This window comes from Nomascus leucogenys, chromosome 22a (genome assembly GCF_006542625.1).
Source record: "Nomascus leucogenys isolate Asia chromosome 22a, Asia_NLE_v1, whole genome shotgun sequence".
Taxonomy (NCBI): Eukaryota; Metazoa; Chordata; class Mammalia; order Primates; family Hylobatidae; genus Nomascus; species Nomascus leucogenys.
In genome coordinates, this window is record NC_044402.1 from 112106100 (window position 1) to 112132715 (window position 26616).

Sequence of the window (26616 nt, forward strand, 5' to 3'; positions counted from 1 at the left end):
TGCTAGGGGAAATCTTAAAGTTCTGATTGACCTTATAATGTACTTTTTTACTCTTTAGAGGTCTGTTATTATTCTATAGTTGGAGTTTTTTAACCCGTAGAGTCTTTTCTTCTGAATTTGAATTAAAAAAATAAATGTCAAGAGGTAATTACTTGACTCAGGTAGGTTCTTAATTTAAATTTAACAGAGACTAACTTGCTATAGAAACTAATCTTGATTGATGTTTTCAACTTAATAGATCATAACCATAATAAAATAAAGCAGTATGGTTAATTTTTCAAATTATCAATTGTAGCCCCTACTTTCCCCTTAGGCAACATCTGGCCTGCAGCTTATTTATGTAAATAAAAAGTTTTATTGGAACAGAGTCACACCCATTTGCATTAGTTTTTGTTTTGTTTGGTTTTGCTTTAATTATCTATGGCTGCTTTCCTACCAAAAAGAGCAGAGTTGAGCTGCTGCCACAGAGAACACATAGCATGTAAAAGCCTGACTATAGTCCAGCCTTATAAAAAAAAGTTTACTGATCCCTACTCAAGCTTGGCTTCCTGAACTCAAAGTCTAGACCTGCCATTTTCTAACTTTCTAACTTGGGGTAACCTTGGGTTAACCCCAGGTTCTTGGTCTGTCATATTTCGAGGAATAAATAAATTACTATTTGTGAATTATTTGTAACAGTGTTTGGCACTTAGTAAATACTTTGTAAATATTAGTGACTTATTACCACCACACATAGTCTTTCTAATACTGTTCGGTGCAACTAATTTTAAGAAATATACACATGAGCTTTGGTTATTAAACACAATTGGTTATTTTTAGTTGTTAAATATCTTTTCAGTTGAAATTATGTATTGCTCTCACTGGAGGGCTATTTGGTTATATTTAACAAGAAAATTTAAGAACATTACATGTCTGAATCAATGTAGATAATTCACCTTTGGGATTGTAAATATCTTCAAACTCTAAAGGCAAGTTCTAGTGAACTATCTAGGCAGACAGTTGTGAAGCAGAAGTGATCTAAAAAGTATAATACAATGTGAATTGGTCTGAGAAATGTCTTTAATTATAAGATTATAACATTTCCATAGGAGAAATTTGTAAGTTGTGGAGTTTTGGTTTTGTTTTGCTTTAATTATCTAGGCAGGCTAATTGATAATGGAGAAAAATGTGATTGCCTGGGTGTCTGTACTTACATCCATGAACTCCACATTTGCCTTGGGACCAGTTGTCTCATTAAGAATCTTAATAGCCACAGGAATCTTCACAGTTTCTCCTTCAGGTACCCAAATACCCTTTGGGGAAAAAATTTACATTAAATATGACATCTCACCCTATTAAGTTCTTACAAAGTAACTTAGAAGTTTGATATTATAACATTCAATCAACAAACCTTTATTTAGCACCTGTTACATGTTACAAGTTACTCTGCAACTTTGTCGTCTGCTTTCATTATCTGAAGATGATGCTCATATATATGATTACATATATAGAATATATAATATATATCCTGCTTTCAAGATGTTTACACTACTGTCAAATTCTACTTGTGTGCATGAAAAAGGCTTTGAATAGTGAAGACAGCATGGAAATAGGATAGCAAAATAATATCTGATTTGGATGGTATCATCAACTTTTTGAGATGGTTGCTCTACTTTTTGAAGCTCAGTTGTATCATCTGTAATTTAGAAGACCAGGCTAAGGAATGTTAGAGGTTCTTCTCAGGCTGAATATTATCAAAATATTCAGCAGCAAGAAAAACAATTAAAAAAGGATATTCTCATGTTCTTCAAGTTCAGATTGATTTACGAATTAATTTTCAACAATGAATATTTAAGATTTAGTTTTCAAAGGCAAGTGCTAGGGGATATTGAGCACATATTAATTTGTCTACATTATTAAAGCATGTGTATATGTGTGTGTGTGAAGGAATTTTGTCATCTCTGAAGAAATATAAAATATTTATATTGGCCGTTGTTAGTTCTCTTTTCCTATCAAAATATAATTATAATATCTGAACAGGATTTATCCTTTGGGAAAGTATAAAGTTGGTAGAGTTTGAGTGAAATACAACATTAAGCTAAATAATAGCATTTCTGGGTAAAGTGAATTATAACATTTGAGGACAATGATCTTGATAAGACATACAAGGATGCACAGGTTGTACAAGAATACATTTTAAAAGGTGGATTTTCCCAAATGAACGCAAAAGCAAATATGAGATCATGAGGACAAAAAATGAAAAATCTCAAGTTTTAGCTTCTTAGCCCTGACATCAGAAAATATTTCTTGTAAGATTTTTAACATTAAAATGAAAGAATGAAAAATAGTAGTTTGTTATTCCTGAACAAAACATCTTTACTTCCTCTCTTTCTTAATAACAGCTGGTTATAGTCAAAGAAAAAAAATTCAAAAAGTTTTTCACTTTGAACTTTTGTGCTACAACATATGTATTTGTGTTACTCAAAGTTGCAGTATCATCAGGAGACCTGAACACAAGAATTATTTTAAAACATAGTAACAATAATAAAGAAAATAAAAGATTTTAACTTTTAGAAAGTGGATTTATGGTTGCATTCTTCCTAGGCAGAATGAATGGGGAAATCTATGTGTCAAATGCAAAATAATAAGCCAAGTTCCTTGCATAAAATTAAAACAAAAGAAAGCAGAAACAGAAAAAAGAAAAAAAGCCCAATACTCATAGGCTGCATTTTCTCACTGATGTTATCTAGGGTGGAAAACAGGCTTATTATTAATTATTTAATAAAGTAACCACAGAGAAGGTTACTTTATAAAGACATGGCATCAATATTAAGGTATCCCTAAAGTGTACTTTTAAAATAATATAGGCCAGGCATTGTGGCTCATCCCACCACTTTGGGAGACCCAGGCTGGAGGGTCTCTTGAGCTCAGGAGTTCAAGACCAGCATAGGCAACATAGAGACATTCCAACTGTACTAAAAATTAAACAATTAAAAAATTAAAAAATGAGCTGAGTGTGCTGGCACATGCCTGTGGTCCCAGCTATTCAGGAGGCTGAGGTGGGAGGATGGTTTGAGCTCAGGAGGTTGTGGCTATGGTGAACTGTGATTAAACCACTGCCCTCCACCCTGGCCTACAGAGCAAGACCCTGTCTCAAGAATAAATACATAAATAAAATAAAACAAGAATATAAATTCAATGTAAAGTATTTTATACTTTTTAGAATAAATATTTATTTAAGTTATTCTTTTTTTATTATTTCATTCATTATTTCACTATTTTCTGGGACCAACTAGTTAAAAATTTTACTATCTGATACCCATGATATTGGTCCTAATCTTTATACTTAAACAGAGAATATTTCTAATTAGGAGAAAAAAAAATCAAATAATTGGTTAAGCCAATTTGCATTTCTATGGTCAAGAATAATTCTTTATAGTTTAAGACAGTATGTCTTCATAACAACTGATCTATTTATTAAAACTTAGAGTCAACAATAGATACTTCAGGCATATAATTCAAAAAACTTATGAAATTTCCAATAAACTTTCATTACAAGTAATTTCAATTAAGGTAAAACACTCATGCACAATAGACAAATAAATGCTCTTAATACAAGTTAATAAAGATTTATTATTAAATGTTTAATGGGTAACATTTTTCTCTGCTGAGGACATCAGATAGTGTTTAGTCTTGAGTTACAGGGTATCCAAGGTTTAAAATAAAATTTAATTTACAGACCACATTATCTTTAAAAGTATAGGAGTGATTATACTCTAGGAACAATCCAAGATTGAGTTATCTTAAAAATGGAGGTATGTTATAATACATTTAAATTTGGCCATTTATCTCTATCTTTTTTTCTCCCTATTTCTGTTCTTCATAAACACATAAATTTGCCTACTTGCTTTAAATTTTGTCAATGTCACATGCAGAATCAGTAACAGGCCAACATTTAAAGGCAGGAAGCCCTAACATTTTTCTACAGACTTGTCCTATGGTTCAGCACAGAAACCTTCAGTTACATCTGTGAATATGGAGAATTGTAGCATCTACTAGATAATTCAGGTGGGGAAAAATCATGCAATCAATCATTAGAATGGGAATTTATGGCATAGCTAAGTGATCCAGAATGATTGTCAATATGGAACAAATTCACAGCAGTACTTTCAATTTGTCAATTTAAATAATCAAGACTGCAATTTAGGACTCTACATTTATTATCCACATAATTTGTTGATATTTTATTGTAGAAGTGAGTACAGATTAAAATTATTAAAGATGTAAATACAATTTCAGTAACTAGATACAAATTTTAAGGATATAAAATGATACAGTGTGAGTCTGTTTTTTTCTAGCATAATCTAAATTGAGAAATAGAAACACTAGTGTTTCTTTGAACATACATCAAATCTGAAGATTAGAAAAGGCATCAAGTCAGCCTAGAACAGTGCCTATGCAAAGTAGGTACTCAAATTTGTGTCAAATTAAGATCAAATTTAATTGAATAAAATATGCATACTAAAAGATGAGAAAATGTCTACATTTTGACCTTAGAATACAAGTTTTATTTTAAGGATATTAGATTATTTTGGAGAACTAGGAGAGAAAAATTAAGGTTTATATTCTAATTATTAATATTTTTTGTTAAATAAATCTCTGTTTTAAATAAAAAAAAAGAATATTTCAAAATGCAACATTTCTAAGATCCAATTAACTTTAACAGATATGTTTGTAAAATATAGGCTTACACACAGCTTTAAGAAATATATTAAATGCTGGCCGGGCACGGTGGCTCATGCCTATAATCCTAGCACTTTGGGAAGCCCAGGCGGGTGGATCACTTGTCAGGAGTTCGAGACCAGCCTGGCCAACATGGTGAAACCTCATCTGTACTAAAAATACAAAAATTAGCCAGGTGTGGTGGTGCGTGCCTGTAATCCCAGCTACTGGGGAGGCTAAGGCAGGAGAATCGCTGGAACCTGGGAGAAGGAGGTTGCAGTGAGTGGAGATCACGCCATTGCACTACAGCCTGGCCAACAGAGCGAGACTCCATCTCAAAAAAGAATATATATATGTATATATGTATATATATGTATATGTGTATATATGTGTATATATGTATATATATATATACGCATGTATATATATATGTATATATATACGTATATACGTATATACGTATATACGTGTGTATATATACGTATATACATGTATATATATATACATATATATATACATATACGTATATACGTATATACGTATATACGTATATACGTATATATGTGTATATATACACGTATATACATGTATATATATATACACATGTATATATACGTATATACATGTATACATATATACATACATACATATATACGTATATACATATATACGTATATATACACATATATACATGTGTATATATATATACATACATATATACATGCGTATATATATGTATATATATATGTGTATATATATGTGTGTGTATATATATATATGTGTATATATATATATATATAATGCCAAAGTAACTTTTGGGAATTGTAGTAATGGATATTACAAGAATAATTCAGCATTAGCCCAGAAGAGTTTCTTAATCTTGTTATTTACCATTAAAATAAATTTCACCACAATTAATCTTGGGCCTAGCCTCTGAATTGGTCCTGTAATTAAGGCAAATAAGTAAACATACACATGCCATCATTTGAGCTTTTCCTTTCCAGAAATATCTCTATTGAAAACACATGATGTCACCTTTTCCTCCTATCTGACCTGAATTTTGCATATAGTGTCACATTTTTAGTTTGCCTATGATGACAAAGACATCAAAACCATGGAAATTATTCACAAAATCATAAAAGTCACCAAGTAGGCAAAAAATGATTTAGAAACTAGTTCCAACCCATTAAGACATCAGCATATTTGAATGGATTCTAAAAAGAGCAGCTACTAGGGTCCTGATGGAGAGGCTTTGGATAAAAAAGCAGAAGAAAAAAAGAATAAAGGATTATGGTATATTGCCCAGGCATGTCTGGGGTTCATGGAGCACTGTGTAGGGGTAATGGAAAATGGGTTGGGGCTTGATAGTTGGATAAAAATAGAAATTTGCCAAAAGGAATATGACATAAGGGGCTCAGAAAGGTATTAACAAAAAACTATACTTGGCTTTGTATCAGATTTTCTTGCTTTTCTCTCAAGACTGTATCCATCCCAGTTCATTCAATAAAAATTAATGAATTCACTTGTGCAGCAACTTCTCAATATTATAAAAGTCTTCTTTTCTGAATATTTTAAGAAAATTAGGTTGTCTAAAGTAATAACTCCATGGCTATTATTTTCTAAATGTCTAAAACGAAACTAACGATATGCGTTGTTTTTTACTTACTTTATAAACCGTTCCAAAAGCACCTGAGCCAAGGACTTTTACCCTCTTCAGCTCAGTTTCTTTCAAAATACGAAGTTGAGCTTGATTGGGTGCTGTGCCACTGGGAGTTAAAGGTTCCACCAACTGCAAAGCGGGAAGAAGAAGGTTATACTTTCAATCCAATAGTCAGTCAGTTCTCTCTCTCTCTCTTTCTCTTTGGTTCTCTTTCTCATAAAGCAAAAACACACAAACATGGTTTGCCTTGACAACCAATACCTTTGTAATATGACCACTCACCATTCACTAACACATTTATGCATTCTTTCAGACCTTGTCCTTTCTCTTGTCCTGCTCTTTGTCAGGGCAAACACAAGTAACAAATGTGTGCCTACTTTGAGGCATACTAGGCTACGAGATTTGATGCATTAAAGAAAGGGAATGCTGCCTTCTTAGAGCTTAAAATATACCTGGGAAGCCAGGACAAATATGTCAGAGGAGAGGGGAAAAAAAAGCACAACGCCAAAACCCTAGGACAGTGCTGTTAAAACTTCAAGGTACATCTGAATTACCTCAAGTTCTTGTTAAATATAGGTCCTGGTTCAGCAGCTCTGGAGTAGGCCTGAAATGTTTGCATTTGCATAGAACTCTAAGGGATGTCTAGGTACCATGGTGATCCTCGAACACATTTTAAGTACCAAGGCCCAAGTGTACCTGTTAGATCAATAGTTCTAAAATTCTATGATTTGATTCTGGATCATAAGTGAATGTTATGAAATGCAAGGAATCAAACAACTACTGGGAAGTGAGGCTCACTAGTTTTGCCTTCCTAAAGAACGTACACTTCAAAATCAAGTCTTGAGATGTCTAAGTCTTGAGATAATGAAAATGGGTTGGCATTGGGAGGGCCAGTGTGAAAAGCAGCTTGGGCACAGCAAGAGGGAGAAGGAGGAAGAAGTATAACAGAATACAACAGGGAGTGGGACGGGTCAGAAAGGTGAGAGTAGGGTGGGAAACCTGCCTAATCACGGGGTGGGCTGGGTGTGGCCAAAGTAGTAAAATTAGGCTGATAGTTTTAGACGTCATCATTGCGACATGATTCAGTTAGGGGGAATGAATGAGAAGGGGCAAGTATGTGCATGCGTGCCAATTACTGGCATATGTGAGAAAAAAAATGTATGTCTAAGAGAGGCTCTGGGTACCAAAAAGCCTGTATCCTATGTTAAAATTTTAGGTTTTTATCTATGTATGAGTAAAAAGGCAAATGCAAGAAATAGGAGTTTCTTTGCCTTTTGAAAGTTAAATTAAGGAACTAAACTTTACAAATAGTCTCTTTTTTTTTCCAGCATAATAATCAAAGGCTACTACTGCTCAAATTGTCTTGAACCCACCACAGTATTTCAAAATATCTATTTACAAAGCTAAGTGCACTGTGGCCCTGCAACTTGGGTATGAATTACCATGCTTCTGTGAAAATAATGGCCTACTTAATTAATGGAAGATTCTTGATTGAAGGTAAGTGTAGCTATAGCAAGAATTTTAGGAAGAATGTAATAAAAAATTGCCAATAAACTTAGGTTACCTTCAAACTCTTCTTTAATTGTGAGTTTGACAACTCATCTTCGATTTCATCTTCAAATTTAAGTTATATAAATATAAATTTGATAACACAGAACTGCATTCAAGTCACATTTTAAAAATCTCAGAAAGAATCACTAACTTATTTGTTAAATTTCAAAATGATTGCTAAACTGAGTTCCCTTCATTTGAAGGCAACTCAACCATACAGGAATTCTTGGGTAGACTTTGATACATATGCTATATGTATAATGAATAACTTATGAATCATTTTTAAAAATCATATACAAAAGTCACATAAAATCACACACAAGGGGGAAGGCTTCAGCATTTTGGGTGAGATATACTTAAAATATACATTGTGTATATGCCTTGGCATATACCATGCAATAATTTCATATTTTGAAAACTTCACAGTTCTACCTGAGCTTTTTAGTCTTCTTTAATTTTCTTGGGTATCATTTAATATATTTCATAAAAACATGTTTCTGTATCATTTAATATATTTTACAGACACACGGGTTTAAATTTGGAGGTTTATATGACAGTGTTGCCACTCACAGGAAGCAATTTGCCCTTCCTAGACCTTTATTTCTTATTTGTGAAGTAGGTATAGCAATAATTACCTTAGAAACTTGAGAAAGGATGAAATGAGATAACATATGTGGAAAATTCTAGAACGTTGCCTGGCATATTGTAAGCACTAAATCTGTTACTCTTCAAGGGATGAGATCATGTCTCATTAATACATTTTCAAATCACACCATCTACCAAAGCATCAAGCTTACAGTGCCTCTCAGTAAGCATGTGTGGAAAAAATATGTTTTCTAGTTTTATGCATGTAACATAAAACAGACAATCTGGAGCAAAATGATTTGAGGAACGTGTACCAACTTTAAGTGTATGCAAACAATTTATCAAGATTCAACAAATGTTCACTTCTGAGGCAGATTTCTAGCTTCAGTATTTAAAGATTTAAACTGATCCTGTTAAAAATTCCCTCTTTATTTAGATGATGGTAGAAAATCATAATTATTTTCCTTTACTAAGAAAAAGATAGGGATTCTATGATTATCTAACCACCAAATGTAAAATAATTTAGTCTTAAAGAACGACTTTCTATAAAAACAGAAGCTGCTTATAAAATCAGTAAGTGGGCTGAAAGCGGTGGCTCACGCCTGTAATCCCAGCACTTTGGGAGGCCGAGGCGGGGGGATCACGAGGTCGGGAGATCCAGACCATCCTGCCTAACACTGTGAAACCCTGTCTCTACTAAAAATACAAAAAAGTTAGCCGGACATGGTGGCAGGCGCCTGTAGTCCCAGCTACTCGGGAGGCTGAGACAGGAGAATGGCATGAACCCAGGAGGCAGAGCTTGCAGTGAGCTAAGATCGCGCCACCACATTCCAGCCTGGGCGACAGAGCGAGACTCCGTCTCAAACGAAAAAAAAAACCAAAAAACCAGTAAGTGTGTGTTTATTTAGTAAGGAAATGACGGTTTGAAGGGCATTCTTATAAAGCACTGCATTATAAAAACAAACCAAGATAAAGCAACACAACTCTTTTCATGGCAATGAGCCTTCCCTGTGTGTGGTTAAGGGAATTTCTCTTCCATTATGGAGTCACCTAAATGTACACCGCTATTGCAAGCTTTCAATTCCTTTCTAACTCTAGTTTACAATACTTCACTTCCCAGAATTCTCTCACCAACTGCCTCAAGCTGGCCATGAGGAAGAATTCTCTCTGCCTCCAGCATCCTAGCTAAATTGCAAACATGCATAGCACAAAGCACATGTGTTGTGTCCAAACTTTCATTCACATGTGCAGGATTGAAAGTAATCAAATTGCTTTTCCATAAGCTTCCAGCTAAAGTAGGAATCACTATTAGCTTTTCCCATGTATGTAATTGACTTCCTTTATTTTGCTTAAACATGTCTATTCATGAGACAGCTCATTCCAATTGCAGATAACTTTAATCCTTAGAAAGTGTTTTCCTAGAAGCAGCTGTAAGGTAGTTTCCAGAAACTTTCACAGGATACTTCTATCTAGATATGATTTCTGGGTGAAAAGAGCTAAAATTTAATTCATTATCAGTATGCAAAATGTGTGAATGAATTAAAATTCCCATTCATCCCATTCCTGTCAGTGTTCAAAGGAAAAGCCAAATTGTCAGACTGACAATGAGAAAAACAACAAACGTTGGATAAGCTTATCTCAGAACAGAATTGCTCTGAATTGTTTAGATAGGCACAAATGTGTGTATCAGGAGAAAGGTAGGATGGAAGTTGAGAAGGGTCTGGTAATGCATAGTCTTCTGTAATTGTTTTTTCCCTGTATCCTGTACCACGAAAACTATCTGCTTTTATGCTAGAGAACTCAGTGTAGCAATATAAAAGACATTATAATCATTTATGAGTAATTTACATACTCACAATAGCCACCATGCATAATATTAAATGCATCCCATAAATTGTGTTGTAAGGTCTGTGTGATTACAACACTAAGCTTTATCCTGTAAACTTAGTCTTTCACTGCTGGTATAATGAGATCGTTGAATACTAATTAAATGATCCTAATTAAAACATGCATTCCTTGTCTATTAGTTTTGTTTTGAAACAAAGATTCTCTCTCTTTCTAACATTTTTCTAGATCTGCCACTGAGATATTTTCTTTTTTTTTTTTATTATACTTTAAGTTTTAGGGTACATGTGCACAACGTGCAGGTCAGTTACATATGTATACATGTGCCATGTTGGTGTGCTGCACCCATTAACTCGTCATTTAACATTAGGTATATCTCCTAATGCTATCCCTCCCCCCTCCTCCACCCCACAACAGGCCCCAGTGTGTGATGTTCCCCTTCCTGTGTCCATGTGTTCTCATTGTTCAATTCCCACCTATGAGTGAGAACATGTGGTGTTTGGTTTTTTGTCCTTGCCATAGTTTGCTGAGAATGATGGTTTCCAGCTTCATCCATGTCCCTACAAAGGACATGAACTCATCATTTTTTATGGCTGCATAGTATTCCATGGTGTATATGTGCCACATTTTCTTAATCCAGTCTATCATTGTTGGACATTTGGGTTGGTTCCAAGTCTTTGCTATTGTGAATAGTGCCACAATAAACATACGTGTGCATGTGTCTTTATAGCAGCATGATTTATAATCCTTTGGGTATATACCCAGTAATGGGATGGCTGGGTCAAATGGTATTTCTAGTTCTAGATCCCTGAGGAATGGCCACACTGACTTCCACAATGGTTGAACTAGTTTACAGTCCCACCAACAGTGTAAAAGTGTTCCTATTTCTCCACATCCTCTCCAGCACCTGTTGTTTCCTGACTTTTTAATGATCACCATTCTAACTGATGTGAGATGCTATCTCATTGTGGTTTTGATTTGCATTTCTCTGATGGCCAGTGATGATGAGCAATTTTTCATGGGTCTTTTGGCTGCATAAATGTCTTCTTTTGAGAAGTGTCTGTTCATATCCTTTGCCCACTTTTTGATGGGGTTGTTTGTTTTTTTCTTGTAAATTTGTTTGAGTTCATTGTAGATTCTGGATATTAGCCCTTTGTCAGATGAGTAGATTGCAAAAATTTTGTCCCTGTTTGCAGATGACATGATTGTATATCTAGAAAACCCCACCGTCTCAGCCCAAAATCTCCTTAAGCTGATAGGCAACTTCAGCAAAGTCTCAGGATACAAAATCAATGTGCAAAAATCACAAGCATTCTTATACACCAATAACAGACAACCAGAGAGCCAAATCATGAGTGAACTCCCATTCACAATTGCTTCAAAGAGAATAAAATACCTAGGAATCCAACTTACAAGGGATGTGAAGGACCTCTTCAAGGAGAACCACAAACCACTGCTCAGTGAAATAAAAGAGGATACAAACAAATGGAAGAACATTCCATGCTCATGGGTAGGAAGAATCAATATTTTGAAAATGGCCATACTGCCCAAGGTATATAGATTCAATGCCATCCCCATCAAGCTACCAATGACTTTCTTCACAGAATTGGAAAAAACTACTTTAAAGTTCATATGGAAACAAAAAAAGAGCCTGCATTGCCAAGTCAGTCCTAAGCCAAAAGAACAAAGTTGGAGGCATCATGCTACCTGACTTCAAACTATGCTACAAGGCTACAGTAACCAAAACAGCATGATACTGGTACCAAAACAGAGATATAGACCAATGGAACAGAACAGAGCCCTCAGAAATAATGCCGCATATGTACAACTATCTGATCTTTGACAAACCTGACAAAAACAAGAAATGGGGAAACGATTCCCTATTTAATAAATGGTGCTGGGAAAACTGGCTAGCCATATGTAGAAAGCTGAACCTGGATCCCTTCCTTACAGCTTATACAAAAAGTAATTCAAGATGGATTAAAGACTTACATGTTAGACCTAAAACCATAAAAACTCTAGAAGAAAACCTAGGCAATACCATTCAGGACATAGGCATGGGCAAGGACTTTGTGTCTAAAACACCAAAAGCAATGGCAACAAAAGCCAAAATTGACAAATGGGATCTAACTAAACTAAAGAGCTTCTGCACAGCAAAAGAAACTACCATCAGCGTGAACAGGCAACCTACAGAATGAGATATTTTCAGTGCAGATATTTTCTAGATCTGCTGCTATTGACATATCCCCTATCTAGCACTTGCTAATGGGATCCTCCCAACCACACAAACAAAATACAGATATTTTCCCCAATACAATAATTTTCTTGACCACTCCCATCTACCCCCTGAAGCCTTGACTATTTTTACGATATAATCTGATTTGTCACAAGCTTTGTTTAATGGACTATAAAATAAAAAACTTAATTAGGACATTGAACAGAATTTTACTTGGATTAAATAACTGAATATTATCTGAACCTTCTAAACCTGATGAAAATCCCCAAACACATGAAGAGGAGAAATAAATACCTCACCTCTGTTTCCAAGAATCTTCTCAACGCTCTTTTCTTTTTGATGCTCTTCCTTCTAACATAAACAGCAAATGTCAGACCCACAATGACCAGAATGAAGAGCCCACCAATTACTCCAGCTGCAATCAGGGGAGTTCTGACAACCAGAATGAGAAAAAAAAAAAAGTATGAAGCGAGAGAAGACAGAGGAAGAGAAAAGAGCAGTTGTATAAGACATTATCCACATTTCACAAATCTAGTCATTTAGATGAAATGCAAATATAAAAGTGCATTAGGTTTTGCTCTACCAAAACCTTTCTCATGGTAAAGACTATGGTTGTTTTTGTGTGTTTTACAAATAATAAACCATGCATATACAACTAATCTTTGAGGATGAACAGTCACAACATGCCATTTGATGAAAAAAATGTAAAACTTGCTAGCAGTATGAAAACCATATGCCAAAACATTGGTGTTGGCGCATTTAATATTTTACTATTATATATGAATAAACAGGAAATACATTGTAATAATATTGTTGTGGTTTGTAATTTTATTTTCAGTATTTTCTCTGAAGCAGGCTTTCACAACAGTGGCACTATTGTCATTTGAGGCTGAATACTAGTTTGTTGTCGCAAAGTGTCCTGTGCATTTTATGATGTTTAGTAGCATTCCTGGCTTCTATCCATGAGATGCTAGCAGCACCCCCATCCTCTGGTCATGACAATGTCACCAGACATTCCCAAAGATCTGTCAACATCACCCCCAGTTAGGAAGCACTGCTCTAATGCAAAAAGGAGTGGTCTGAAGACATAGAAACCCCACGCCTCTGGAGCACAAGGGTACCAATAAGACAGTTATTATTGCCAAAAGTGCTATTTGAAACTGATTAGGGCAACTCTGGTAGGAAAAAGGTCAGGAGAAGGATAAAGAATTGGTTCAGACATGTTTTCAGAATAATGACAAGAATATTAGAATCAATAGTGTGTCTAAGCATCACATACTCATAAAAGGGGTTTGCACATGAAGCATTACATAAAAAGTACAGTACCAAAAAGGGATTAAGAAGAGATTGATTGGAAATCTTCATTCTTAAAATGTTTTTGTAATGTATTGTTGGCAAAGATATAACTTTGAAACTGATCACCTCTTAGATCTAATTTTTTCCTTGCTTAAACAGTAGTAGTTGTGATTTTTAACTTGTTCTAGAGTACAGCAGTATCTCTGAGGTTTCCGTGGTCAGAGTTCTCAATCATATGACTTTTGTATACCATAGGAAATAATCTTGAGTGAAACACACAGGTGTTACCTGAAAAATATTTGACCATGAAGCCACAATGGATATCAAAATTAAAAAAGAACTTCCTGCATGCTCATGTTTTCCATAATAAAGCCTTTTATATCTTATATTTATATTTTTAAATGAACTTATACTACATTTTCTTAAAAAATACTTTCCCTTGCTAAATAAACTTCTGCTCAAAGATAGATCATAAATACTAATGGTGGATGATCCTCAATAAAATCTTGAAATTTTAAAAAGCTCATAAAAAAAGTCTGCGTAACTTCTTCTATAAATGAAATAATGTCTTTTAAAGATTATGATTGCTATATTGTCATATAAAACTGCAGAAAAATCTAAAAAGATAGTTCATCCTAAAGGTCATTTCCTGACAGCTCAAAGTACTATAGTATACTGAAATGTTGCTATAATTCAGCTAGATTTTTCTAAATGGGATTTTCTAAAGATATAAAAATCTCTGCTGAGAAAATTAAACTGTAGTATGGACAAAAATTCATCATTGTGATATGTTTTTGTTTGTGTAAGATCATATTTTTGAGCATGCAAGTTAAACATGTATTTCAGGAAATATTTTATGTTTCAACCAAAGGTATAATTTTTAGCTCAAATGCTTAACATATCCCTGAAAAGTCACTGTTATTGAAAGGGTTATATTTTTTTCTCAGTCCAATTTTTTTACCGCAAAATATTTATGTATAATTGAGACTAGTGTCCAACATTTCGTTAATTGTAGATTCAGACCAAACTCTAAACTTTCTCTGCTTATTTATTTTGCAAAATAATAGGTGGTATATAGATTTATGTAAATATATGTAAACGTCAATGTCACTGTATATGAAAAGAAAATGCTCTATTTTGTTGTTTGTTTCTTTGTTTGCTTGTTGTTGTTATTTTTTAAGAACAAACTTCCAGGAGAAGAAAATAATACATCTCTTTTATCTTATTTTGGTGGAGATCGATTGCCATATAATTACTATACAGGCAAGTAATGGTAATCAAAATAAGACATTCAAAAACTCAAGACAGTAATTTCTGTTTTTATAGTTAGAATCTCCTTTCAGTATTTTCTCACAGCAATATTTTTGGTTTACTTGAATTTCTTTACTGTTTTCTTACCACTCTGCAGGAACGGTAGAGGTACAAACAACCTGAAGGAATAAAGAACTACAATTTCTGTACTTAAAAATCATATATAAGTGTTTTATTGAACATTTTAAGAGGCCAAATTCTTCCTATTCCCACAGAATTTACTTCTGAAGCATAAATCGTTAACCACAAGCAAGCAACCAGTAAAATCAAGAGGAGGGAATAGTCCCTAAGACAACTTGAAGGTTCTTTTTATTAAGTGAGTGTCATGAAAAAGGTGCTGATGTAGCTTAAGAAGACTTAATAGACATAGCAACTGGATATAAAATGTAATCCTGCATTAGATCCTAGTTTGGACAAACCAGTTATAGAGTCTTTTTGGAAAACTTGAGAGATCTGAATATAAATTATATAGTAGATGAGAAGATAATTGGCTGCAACAGAAAGACGTGCACCATAAAATGAAAACATTCGGTTTCCAAACAGTAGAACTTCAATATGAAAAAATATATATTCATATATGTCCACAAATATATCCTCAGACGCATAGATCTGGAATAATATAAAATAATATACTAAATAGTAGTTGTCTCTGGGTAGTATGAATACAGTGCTCTTATTTTTACTAATTTGTATTTTCTAATTTTTTATAATCCATTTATATTCCTTTTGAAATAAAAGTTTATTAAATTCAAGAAAAATGCAGAAAAAAAATCATTGTCTAAAAGTTTAGCTTTGTAATAATGGCCTTGTTCTCTTTTTCTTGAATGTTTACTGGCTTTTTTTCAATTAAGATTTCATTTTGTTATTCCCTGTCCACTTTTACAATCTAAGTACTTTTGTGTATATTTTCTACTCATCATAGTTTGATATGTCTGAGACATTTAATTACTATTATGTTTCTTACAGTTAACATTAGGTACCATAAAACCAAGATAATCTGAAAAGTTAATACTATTTTCACATTTTCTACTCCTCTGAATTTTTAAGATTCCTAGATATTTGTAAGTATAGGATAGATATCTTTTTTTTTGTTTGTTTGTTTTCCTGAGAGTTTATGCTTAGCTCCTTTTATGAGGACCCTTTGGGTAAAGAGGAAATAGCAACCTAAGTTTCTTCTTTAAATGGCTGTGCATCTCTCCTTGGTCTAATGATGATAATGGCTATTACCAACCAACCTGTTTCTGAGCTTGAATGTGATTTATTTTATTTTTATTTTTTAGATGGAGTCTTGGTCACCCAGGCTGGAGTGCAGTGGTGTGATCTCGGCTCACGGCAACCTCCACCTCCCAGGTTCCAGTGATTCTCCTGCCTCAGCTTCTCGAGTAGCTGGGATTACAGGCGACTGCCACCAAGCCCAACTAATTTTTGTAATTTTAGTAGAGATGGGGTTTCACCACGTTGGCCAGTCTGGTCTCCTGACCTCATGTGAGCTGCCTGCCTTGGCCTCCAAAAGTGCTGGGATTATAGGCATGAGCCACCACTCCAGGCCTTGAATGCGAATCTTGTATGTGAATCAGTGGAAGCGATAAGAGGCTCAGTTGACACTATGAGATCACAAGGTTCAAATACCAAGGGATCTAGAATACTCTGATTCCTTATCTTTAACAGGAGCATTGTGATTTTTTGTCTTGTCTTTTGGCTGTCCATTAAAAATGGCTGAGACTCCCTAAAGTATAAATTTCTAAGATCAAGTCCAAGCTTAGACTAAAAGGATGTGATCAATTGATAGTTTACCTTATTCTGTGACTTGGAAATAGTATTATGAAACTGATACCCTCCCACTACTGAAGAAACTAATTTCACAGGGATTCTGAATCACAAACAAACTTTGCTAATTTATTTAAAAACATATGATTTGGTTTTCATAATTTCATTTAGAAATTCAGAGACAATGAAATGGATTAAATTCTACTGACTTGAGTGCAATTATTTTATAAAAGAGCAGCATCTTTCCAAGCTATATTACTCATCTAAAATATATATATTCTTATTATTCATTACTATATTTGAACCATGCTATTTCTCTCATGCAGAATATAAAATGTGAGAGGACACATGAAACCTTATTTTTAAGGATAGCATTAGGAGATATACCTAATGCTAAATGATGAGTTAATGGGTGCAGCACACCAACATGGCACATGTATACATATGTAACAAACATGCACATTGTGCACATGTACCCTAAAACTTAAAGTATAATAATAATAAAATTTAAAAAAATCCAGATATTTTCTTCCATTGATCAGTTTCTTTTCAGATATCAAACCACAAACAAAATGTAATAAAGTCGATATAATTTATGATTAAAACTCAAATGTTTTAAAAAAAACTATTTTGTTATACTCTTTCTATTTAATGTTATAAGGACTGACTATCTTTTAAAAAGGAACAATGGTATTGGCTTAATTGGTGAAACTGGTATTTTGATGAATATTGCAATAAATGTTAATTCTATGATTCTACCTTTTTTTAAAGGTAAGGTAAGTTCTTCACCAAATAAAAGGTTTATTAAATTTTGAATATATGTGTATTTTCTTTACTTTTTTGAATACAGAATAATTTTCAACTAAAGATAAAACAACCTGTAGTCCTACAAAACACTGATGGTATACTTGCAATTCATAGTACTGACTATGAATCAAAGACTTTCACTTTTAGAAGCTTTTAGGTTAAACTAAATAATTTGAAGAAAGGTCTTCAGGATTTGTTGCATCAGACGTAGACCTGCTTCACTGCTTATCTATGGGCACTAAAGGTGAAACTGAAAATGCGTGTGTGTATCTTTTTTTAAATGTATATAAGAAGGAAAAACAAACAAAGACAGGCTAGTCGATAAATTTAACAGGGATTTTTTTTTTTGTAAAATAAACTTTGCAAATTGCAAAACATGGTAAAATAGTATCTCCAACATTACTACTTTGTGTTAATCTTTCAGATTCTGTATGACTTTTCCTTATTGTGGCAGAAAGATGCTTTGGAGCCAGGCAAATCTAAGTTTTAATCATATGTCTACTTCTAACCAATTGTGAGTTTACTGCCTCTATCAAATAGCTTAAATATACACAAATACATTCTTTACCTAAGCTAGTACAAAAAATAAATGCAGAAGGAAATTATATAGTCATGTTTACATTCATGATATCTGATGAATTTGCTTCAAGATCATTTCTAGTATTATCATTAAATCAAATACCTTGAAGTTTAGGAATTATTCATCCCATTTTGGCCAGGACAGTCTTAGTTTATGCCAGTCTAATAATCAATAATGCCACTTTTACTCTCCAAAGTGCCACTAGTGAGCAATAAATCAAATGTTTATCCTACATTTAGCCCAATCTAAAGGAATTTAGGATACCTGAGTTAATAAGTATTTATCTATATCTCTATATTAAAATGTGTATGTTGGGGTATGTGTGTATGTGTATATAGGATCAAAAAACCTTCAGTTTACCTCTGTGAAAGGGAATAATTTCTATGAAATCTGACATTTTCGTTTTTAGTAGATTATTTCCCATCAAAAATAAGTGCATTGCTAATGACACTCTGTTGTGCTATAAAACCCATGATTATGTGTAGGTGTGTGCATATATACACATTCACCTGAAAGTGTCTTAGTTTTATTTTCAGCAAGTTTTACTTTCTGGGAAAGTGAATTCATTATTGCATTTTATGAATGTATATGTAACTTAAATGGATATTTCATAAACTAGGGTCAAATGTTATAATTCTCTATAAAGTTATATTTCATTTTAAAAATATAATTAGGTAACATTGGCCATCATCCTATATCCTATCTTTCTTCTGAAAATCTTACAGTGGCTACAGATGAAAGCATGAGTCTATCATGACACAGAGGACAAATGTATACTCAGGGGTATATTCTGTTTTGTAAATTGTTCTTGCTGTAAGAAGAATGTAGTTGATCAAAAACCTATTGACTCTCTATTAAAATCAAATTCTTATAATTCATTCACAATTACCAACTGAGACAAGGAATCTAACTTTGAAAACAATAACATTTTCAATATTTTCTTAATTATGTGTATAATTTAAACATAGCAAAAGGTCTGTTTCCATAAGAGAAACACAAGATTTGACAGCCATCAGATACTCAAAGGTTTTATAGCACACAGGGTGTCACCAGCAATGCACTTATTTTCAATGGGAAATAATCTAATAAAAATGAGAATGTCAGATGTTCTTAGAAATCATTCCCTTTCATAGAGGTAAACCAAAGGCTTTTTTGTTCCTATATACTATCTTTAAATTTAAATCATTTAGCTCGACTGAATGTGAACTTTCCATTCTAATAATTTCAAATACTTGTATATTTTATAATCAGAATTTAATTTTTACATACATTGTATAGTTTCACAATAACTATGTAACACATATCTTATAAACTCCATATTAAATACAAGAAAATAGAAAAGATGCCTGGATAACGTCAAACAGAAATAGTAATGCTAACATTTTATGTATTGGAGTCTCAAGTCCATTAAACTTTCACCTATTACATTTTTTCTCTTTCTAAAGATGATATATTTACACAAATATCATTATTCAGGTTTTGCTTCAATATCTATGCTTGATAGTAGAGAATACAAAATGCACATAAATTTATTTAAGGGTTTTCATAGAACTTTTATATTTAGTTATATCTTAATATTTTACTTCTCTTCGGACTATCATTTTATCTGTATTGCTATATTCATTGTGATTTACTTTTATTAAATCCTTTATATCCTTGGGTGTGAAGTTTATAAGTGACATTCTTCTTTTAGCTTCATTTTGTTTTCAAAGTGAGAAAACAGTTAAAAGGTTTTTTTTTTTTTTAACTTATACGGGATTTCCTTTAAGAAAGGGAAAGGCAAGCAGTATATATTATTACAGTGACAGTACCTATTGTACTGCTACTCTGTTCAGCCTTCCCCAAAACAGTTCAGATTTGAAACAAGAGACCTTGAAACACCAGGAAACATTGAAATTCCCCAGAAGACATTTTAAGGGTTACTGCCTAGGGCAAGGAGAACTGCATTAAGGGAGTTCTTTTTCTCCTGCAAGTAGTGCTTATTCTGACCCAGAATTCAACCTGCTTTATAAACATGACACATCTTTTCTTTTTGAGCAAATGAAAGTGATCTTACAGTTTTTGGTTGATGAGACCTGGGGTATTACAATAGGTCTCTGTCCTTTGATTAAGGCTCAGGATTCCTCTATTACATTTCAAATATGACCAAAACTGTAAGTGCTGAAGCAAATGAATCAGAACGTACTATCCCCCTTCCTAAGCAAATTTGAATGTTTTGTGACTCGCCTTTATGTGTTAAAATCAATCTTCTTTTCAATATGTGAATGCAACATTTCATTCAATAACAGTGTTGCAAAAGTACTTCAGTAGAGATACTGCCATTAAATGAATATGTAAATATAATCTGATTCTTTTATGTCTAGATCAGCTTCTGAGAAAAAATTTCATGTAGTTTCAGAGCAAACTTTCCTTCTCTTTACAGGCAACATTTACACATATCTATGGGCTTTTGTTTGTTTTATCAAATTTTGGGGAAGTACATAAACTTATACACTTGACTTTCTGGCAAACATTCTCATGTTAAGGACACCATCCTCAGAATATATATATTCTATCTAGGAATTTCTACACCCAGGATTTTCTACAACTAAAGTGTTGAAAAAGAATTACGCCAGGAAGAACTTTCCTTTTAATAGGGTTTTTAAGAGGTCAGACGAAGTTTTGGTGCTTTTATTAATTTTTCCACAGTTTATACCTATTATACAATATCATATATCTATATACTATACTAATATAGTAACTTTATTATTGTTTATATACTATTATCTAGATAGAACATATATGAGGATATGTTTAGTGACACAAACAGAATATTGTAAATATTTAATTACAAAACAAATTAACCATTAAGTATCACTATGTCCTATTACTTATTCATTATATGGACAAGGTAATATGAAGCAATAGAGCAAAAGATTTAAAGATCGAGGATTCAGTTCTTACAACTTCAATTACATTATGTACCAAAATTGTTCAGCATGCTAAGGAATTTAAGTTTCATAATAGAGCAGAAAGTATTACATAAACACTGCTCTGTGAAGAAAAGTGGGAGAGGGATAAATCATGGCTGGCACCATTCTTGTTCCCATATTTAAAAAGTTTTCTTCGCCTTAAAATCTGCATTCATTCTATGCACTATAATTTCAGATAATTAGTTGCTAACAGAGAATATATTCTATGTATAAATTGCACCTACCTTTATCTATCGAAGCGTTAAGCATACACATTTGTGTCATGCTTATTGTGCACAACTACATAAGACAGATATAGAGCAATCCCATTTTCAGAGGGTTTGCAAACTTTTTTTTTGAGAAGGAGTCTTACTCTCTTCCCCAGGCAGGAGTACAGTGGCGCCATCGTGGCTCACTGCAACCTCCACCTCCCGAGTTCAAGCGAGTCTCCTGCCTCAGCCTCCCGAATAGCTGAGATTACAGGCGCCCCCCACCACGCCCAGCTAATTTTTGTATTTTTAGTAGAGACAGGGTTTCACCATGTTGGCCAGGCTGGTCTCGAACTCCTGACCTCAGGTGATCTGCCTGCCTCGGCCTTCCAAAGTGCTGGGATTACAGCTGTGAGCCACCAAGTCTGGCCTTGAAAACATTTTTAAAGTAATAGCCGGGTTTGTTTGTTTGTTTCCTTGATAGTCAATTCTGTATATAAAGCATTTTTGATTTTTTTTTTAACTATACTTTAGATTCCCCAATCCTTGTTTTAGACCGAAAGAAGATTTTTTTAAAAAATAAAATGCTAACAAAGAGGGATTAAGGAAGTGTCTTTCTTGGGAAGTATCACTACTCTTTATTCAGATGATGTATTTTCTTTCTTTTTTTTTTTTTTTGAGACGGAGTCTCGCTCTGTCACCCAGGCTGGAGTGCAGTGGCGCAATCTCGGCTCACTGCAAGCTCCGCCTCCTGGGTTCACGCCATTCTCCTGCCTCAGCCTCTCCAAGTAGCTAGGACTACAGGCGCCCGCCACCACGCCCGGCTAATTTTTTGTATTTTTAGTAGAGACGGGGTTTCACCGTGGTCTTGATCTCCTGACCTCGTGATCCGCCCGCCTCGGCCTCCCAAAGTGCTAGGATTACAAGCGTGAGCCACCGCGCCCAGCCCAGATGTATTTTCTACCTACATTGGCCTGCTGGTAGCCTTTTTTCCTGCTGAGGAGAAAGTGTTCATTAGGGAGTTAGTGGCTTTGCAGCATATAGAAGATTTGGATGAAGTGAGATGGGAAAAAACTTTAAGAAGTGAATACAGCTGTGGGAAAAATACCAGGATTTTTGGACATCTATCTAGAGTCACTGGACATTTCTTGCAGGATTAATGAACAAAGCTCCTTTTACTAGATATTTTACATGTGTTATGTCAAATAATTCTTCCAATATAATTGATTATTGATGTATGGTGAATCTGAAGTAGGTTATACAACTTGTCCAAGGTCAGAAGCATTCTAACTGGATAGTCAAGCCTAGACTCTTCGTATAATTTTCTCTAAATCCTTTTTCCATTAAAATATAATTATAAGGGTATATTAGGAAAATTATTCTGTTAGAAAGTTGTAAGATAAGCAGGAAAAAGAAAAGATATGCAAGAAAATTAGTTTAGCTGACTGTTTTAAGAGTCCTCATGAGTAATGGTGAAAGACAGATTAGGAAAGTTTAAAAGGAGATATGGTGAGAAAATGTATTAACAGCAGCAAAATTGATAAAAAGTATAAACTCAACAGTGAAGAGAGAAAAAGCAGGCATCAAAAATGACTAGACCCCCATGCCTATGGGAATATAATAAGGCTGATGATGCCTTATAGGGACGTGCAGAAATCAGGAGAGAGACAATTAGAAGGGAGTTTTTAATTCTTTTCGATCTATGGATTTGAAGTGCTAAAGGGTATCCAAAATCTGTATCATTTCATTCAACTTTTACAATTTCTGTATATATTTGTTATTCTTTTAATTTCAAGACCCATACCTCTGTTGATTTTATTAATAGCTTCACATTTTTAATTAAAGCGAGTCATAGACAACATTCCATCCCATTCCATTCCCTTTAAGCTTTTCTAATACTTGATTTATTCCCTAGGAACATTCAAAATGCAAAGGAAGAAAAATGTGGCTCAAGGGGCTTTATTTCTTTTCTACTTCCTCCCCCTGTCCCTTTTGTTTTGCTGATAGACTATATCATTTTATGCGGTTTCACTTATCTCATTAAGATAAATTCTACTGTTCCAATCTGTTTTTGTTCTTATCTTCTTACTGACCTTTTGAGATTATCAATTGCAAGAGGAACAAAACTTAAAAATATTTAATACATTTAAAAAACCTGTTCATAGTGCTATTTGCCTTGGGTAACACATGCTAGAGCCAGATGCCTTAGCAAGGCTACATGGATCTCATTGCTAATTCTTGTGCCTTAATGCCATCCCCCATTTGGAGAATTTAAAGTTTGACATTAAATATTAAAGCTTAAAGAAAATTCTTTAATTGAAATAGACAATTAAACATAGATACTCCAAAAGAGGCCCCTTCATATTCTTTTATAATTTGGTAATTTTTATAGAAGCAACCTTATGTTCCAGATGCAAAGCTGTAAGTGCTAATAAGTGGCTTCAATTTTATTGCCATCTCTGTGACTGACCTCAATTCATTCCATTTTGCTATCATGCTTTCAAGAACATTTGTTTTTAGTACTTATGTGTCTTAGACACTACTAGGCCAAACGATTTAGATATTTATAATTATGCTGTCTTGGATTCTTTTCTATTTGAAAGTAAATTATAAGCCCCACGAGGTTAGGAGCATCATTTCTATTTTTTTTTTGTTTTATCACTCTAATAACATTGTCTAAGAAGTTTATCAATAATTATTATAAAGTGAATGAAATAGTTAAGTGGGATATTTTTAGTAATAATGAGTTATTTAAAATGCAATTCTTCCACTTGATGTGACTCTTTAGTATTTGGAACAATTTTGGAAAAAGCAAAATATTTTCTTTGCATTTATGTCTTACATAGTTTGTCTAAAACTGATCATTTTATTTCCATTCTCTTGATTCTTGAATTAACTCTCATCACATTTTTAGTCTCTGTCTCTTCACTAAATTGGTTCTTATCAAGGTCATCAATGGTTTCCTTGCTGCCAAATCAAACAGTAATTTCTTAGAGCTAATCTTAATCAATCTGGTGGTAGATTTTCATATAAATGATCAGTTCCCTTTTCTTGAAACACTGTCCTCCCTTGAAAGCCATCCTTTCCCTAGTTTCTTCTCCGTCTGGTCAGTCCTTTTCACTCATTTTTTGCTGTTTGCTCTGTATTACCCTGACCTCTAAATATAGGAAAGCCTCAGGACTCAATCATTGGATCTCTTCACTTTCCTACTTATGCCCTAGATAGGATGTACCACCCATCTCTTTATCTATGTAATGATAAGCAAGCATATTGAGAGATTAAAAGTAAAATACAAGAATTTCTATTTTTATAAGCTCAAACGTAAGTCCTTTAAGTGCTGGAATTTTGTCACAAACACTTTCATATGTTTTAGAGTCTAGTTTATTGTCTCATGAAAAGAAGCACTAAATAAGTGTTACATGAATAAATAACTGGATGAAAGTTTACTTCCATAAATATTTACAAACTTTTTATCTTAAATCAACCCTTGAAAGCACATATATCCTACAACAATCTCAGAGCTCCCTATATGCTTTTAAACTTAACAAAAGCATAATTCTAAAATATCTTTAATGGAAAGAAAATGAGAAGAGTTATTTATGTAAGGCTTCTCTGAAATGAAGCTGGTATGTGTTTAACATTTGCTTATTCCAGATTTCATAGTAATTGGTAAAATAATATTTTCTCCTAAAAGCAGTGAAACTAATCCTGAGACAAGTTGTTATTTTTCTTTGCTGGTTTTAGTTTAGTTTATCCCTCACCCTCACCACACTGTGTCCAAGTCCCAGGCTGACTAAAGCAACAGTCGTTTCTCCTGCCCTGATCCCTAACACACTAGTGATTTTTAAAACGTTAAGTAACAACTTCCTCAGTCTCTCTGCATCTTGGTGTAAACATGCAACAAAATGCAAAGGTTGACTGTAGGGAATTCTGGAAAAGAACAGGTAGAGTTGATGAAGCCTATCCCTCTACTTCTGTCCTTGGATCTAACGCTTAGAGCTGCGGCACTCAGTGTACTATCAAAACAGAAAGATAATAAAATGATATAGGTTCTGGTCCTGTTGTTACTGATCCATGGAACCCATGGCAACAGCTACGCCATTTCTAGACTACTGTTATGAAATAGAATAACACATAAAACTATTGGGTGAAGCCATTACTTTTTTTACTTGTAGGCAAGGAAGATACTAACTGAAAAGTTAGTATGAAAAGTGACTATGTCCAAATTTTTCACTTTTCCTTTTTTTCTTGCATTTTAACTGTCAAATGCATCATCTCAAGATATTTGGATTTTTAAAAACATAAATGAAGTCAATGGCCCTTTCCTTTCTTGTTAACACTTACTATCTCTCTTGCTTCTATTACATCTGCTTCATCATCCCACTCTTCTGGTCATTGACTAGGCTTTATGTGTATCAGACTTTTCTGAACCCTTACATTGGAGGGGGACAGGGGTGGGAGCAAGTGCCTCACACATTTATAAGTAACACTAAGTAGAAGCGTGTAGAGCTTCCTCAAGGATGCTGTCTCTGAATTGTGGAATTATATATGCTGTAATAGACAGGATATTATGTGTCATCCATTTTCAAGTAGTGATAAAATTCAAAAGTAGTAAATGTTTCCTGAACTTATACACCTCAAGCAAATATGTACTGAAAGATCAATAAAGAGAACATGAAGAAACACAGCTCTTCATTAGCATTTAATTTGGCAAAACAAGAACATCCAAGTTTTCTAATTTCTGGATCCATAGTAGATTGGAAGTAACCCACGGAAAAAATGAGAGGGTGAGACTGTTTCTGCCACTGGGAACTTGGTGAAAAGACAAACAAACCCTCCTTTCACAGAGGCTTTTGGTCATTGCACCCCACTTTAAATAATGTTTTTAACTTAGAATTGATTAGTTTTTATATTCTAAGAGGAGGTTTATTGTGACTGAATTCACAAAAACACATTTTAAAGCATTTAATAACAATGTTTAGTAATATAACTCCTTTCTAAACTTATATAAACACCCAACCCCTAATTAGAACACATTTCTAATTATGGGGAAACCCATTTTTTTCAAAAGCTATTGCCTAGATGATGTTATGATTCGGCAGATGCTCTGAATACAG

At 33.7% G+C, this 26616-nt stretch overlaps 1 protein-coding gene across 2 annotated transcripts in view; it reads right to left on the reverse strand.

Moving 5' to 3' along the window:
• ERBB4 (erb-b2 receptor tyrosine kinase 4) overlaps window positions 1–26616 on the reverse strand; it is a 1163189-nt gene that overhangs the window by 244635 nt on the left and 891938 nt on the right. For both annotated transcript variants that reach the window (XM_003254031.3, XM_003254029.3), the window contains exons 17-19: window positions 12878–13010; window positions 6368–6490; window positions 1194–1292 (exon numbers count right to left, since the gene is read on the reverse strand). In XM_003254031.3, coding sequence (XP_003254079.1) covers window positions 1194–1292; window positions 6368–6490; window positions 12878–13010 — 355 coding nt within the window. The remainder of the gene's footprint in view (window positions 1–1193; window positions 1293–6367; window positions 6491–12877; window positions 13011–26616) is intronic.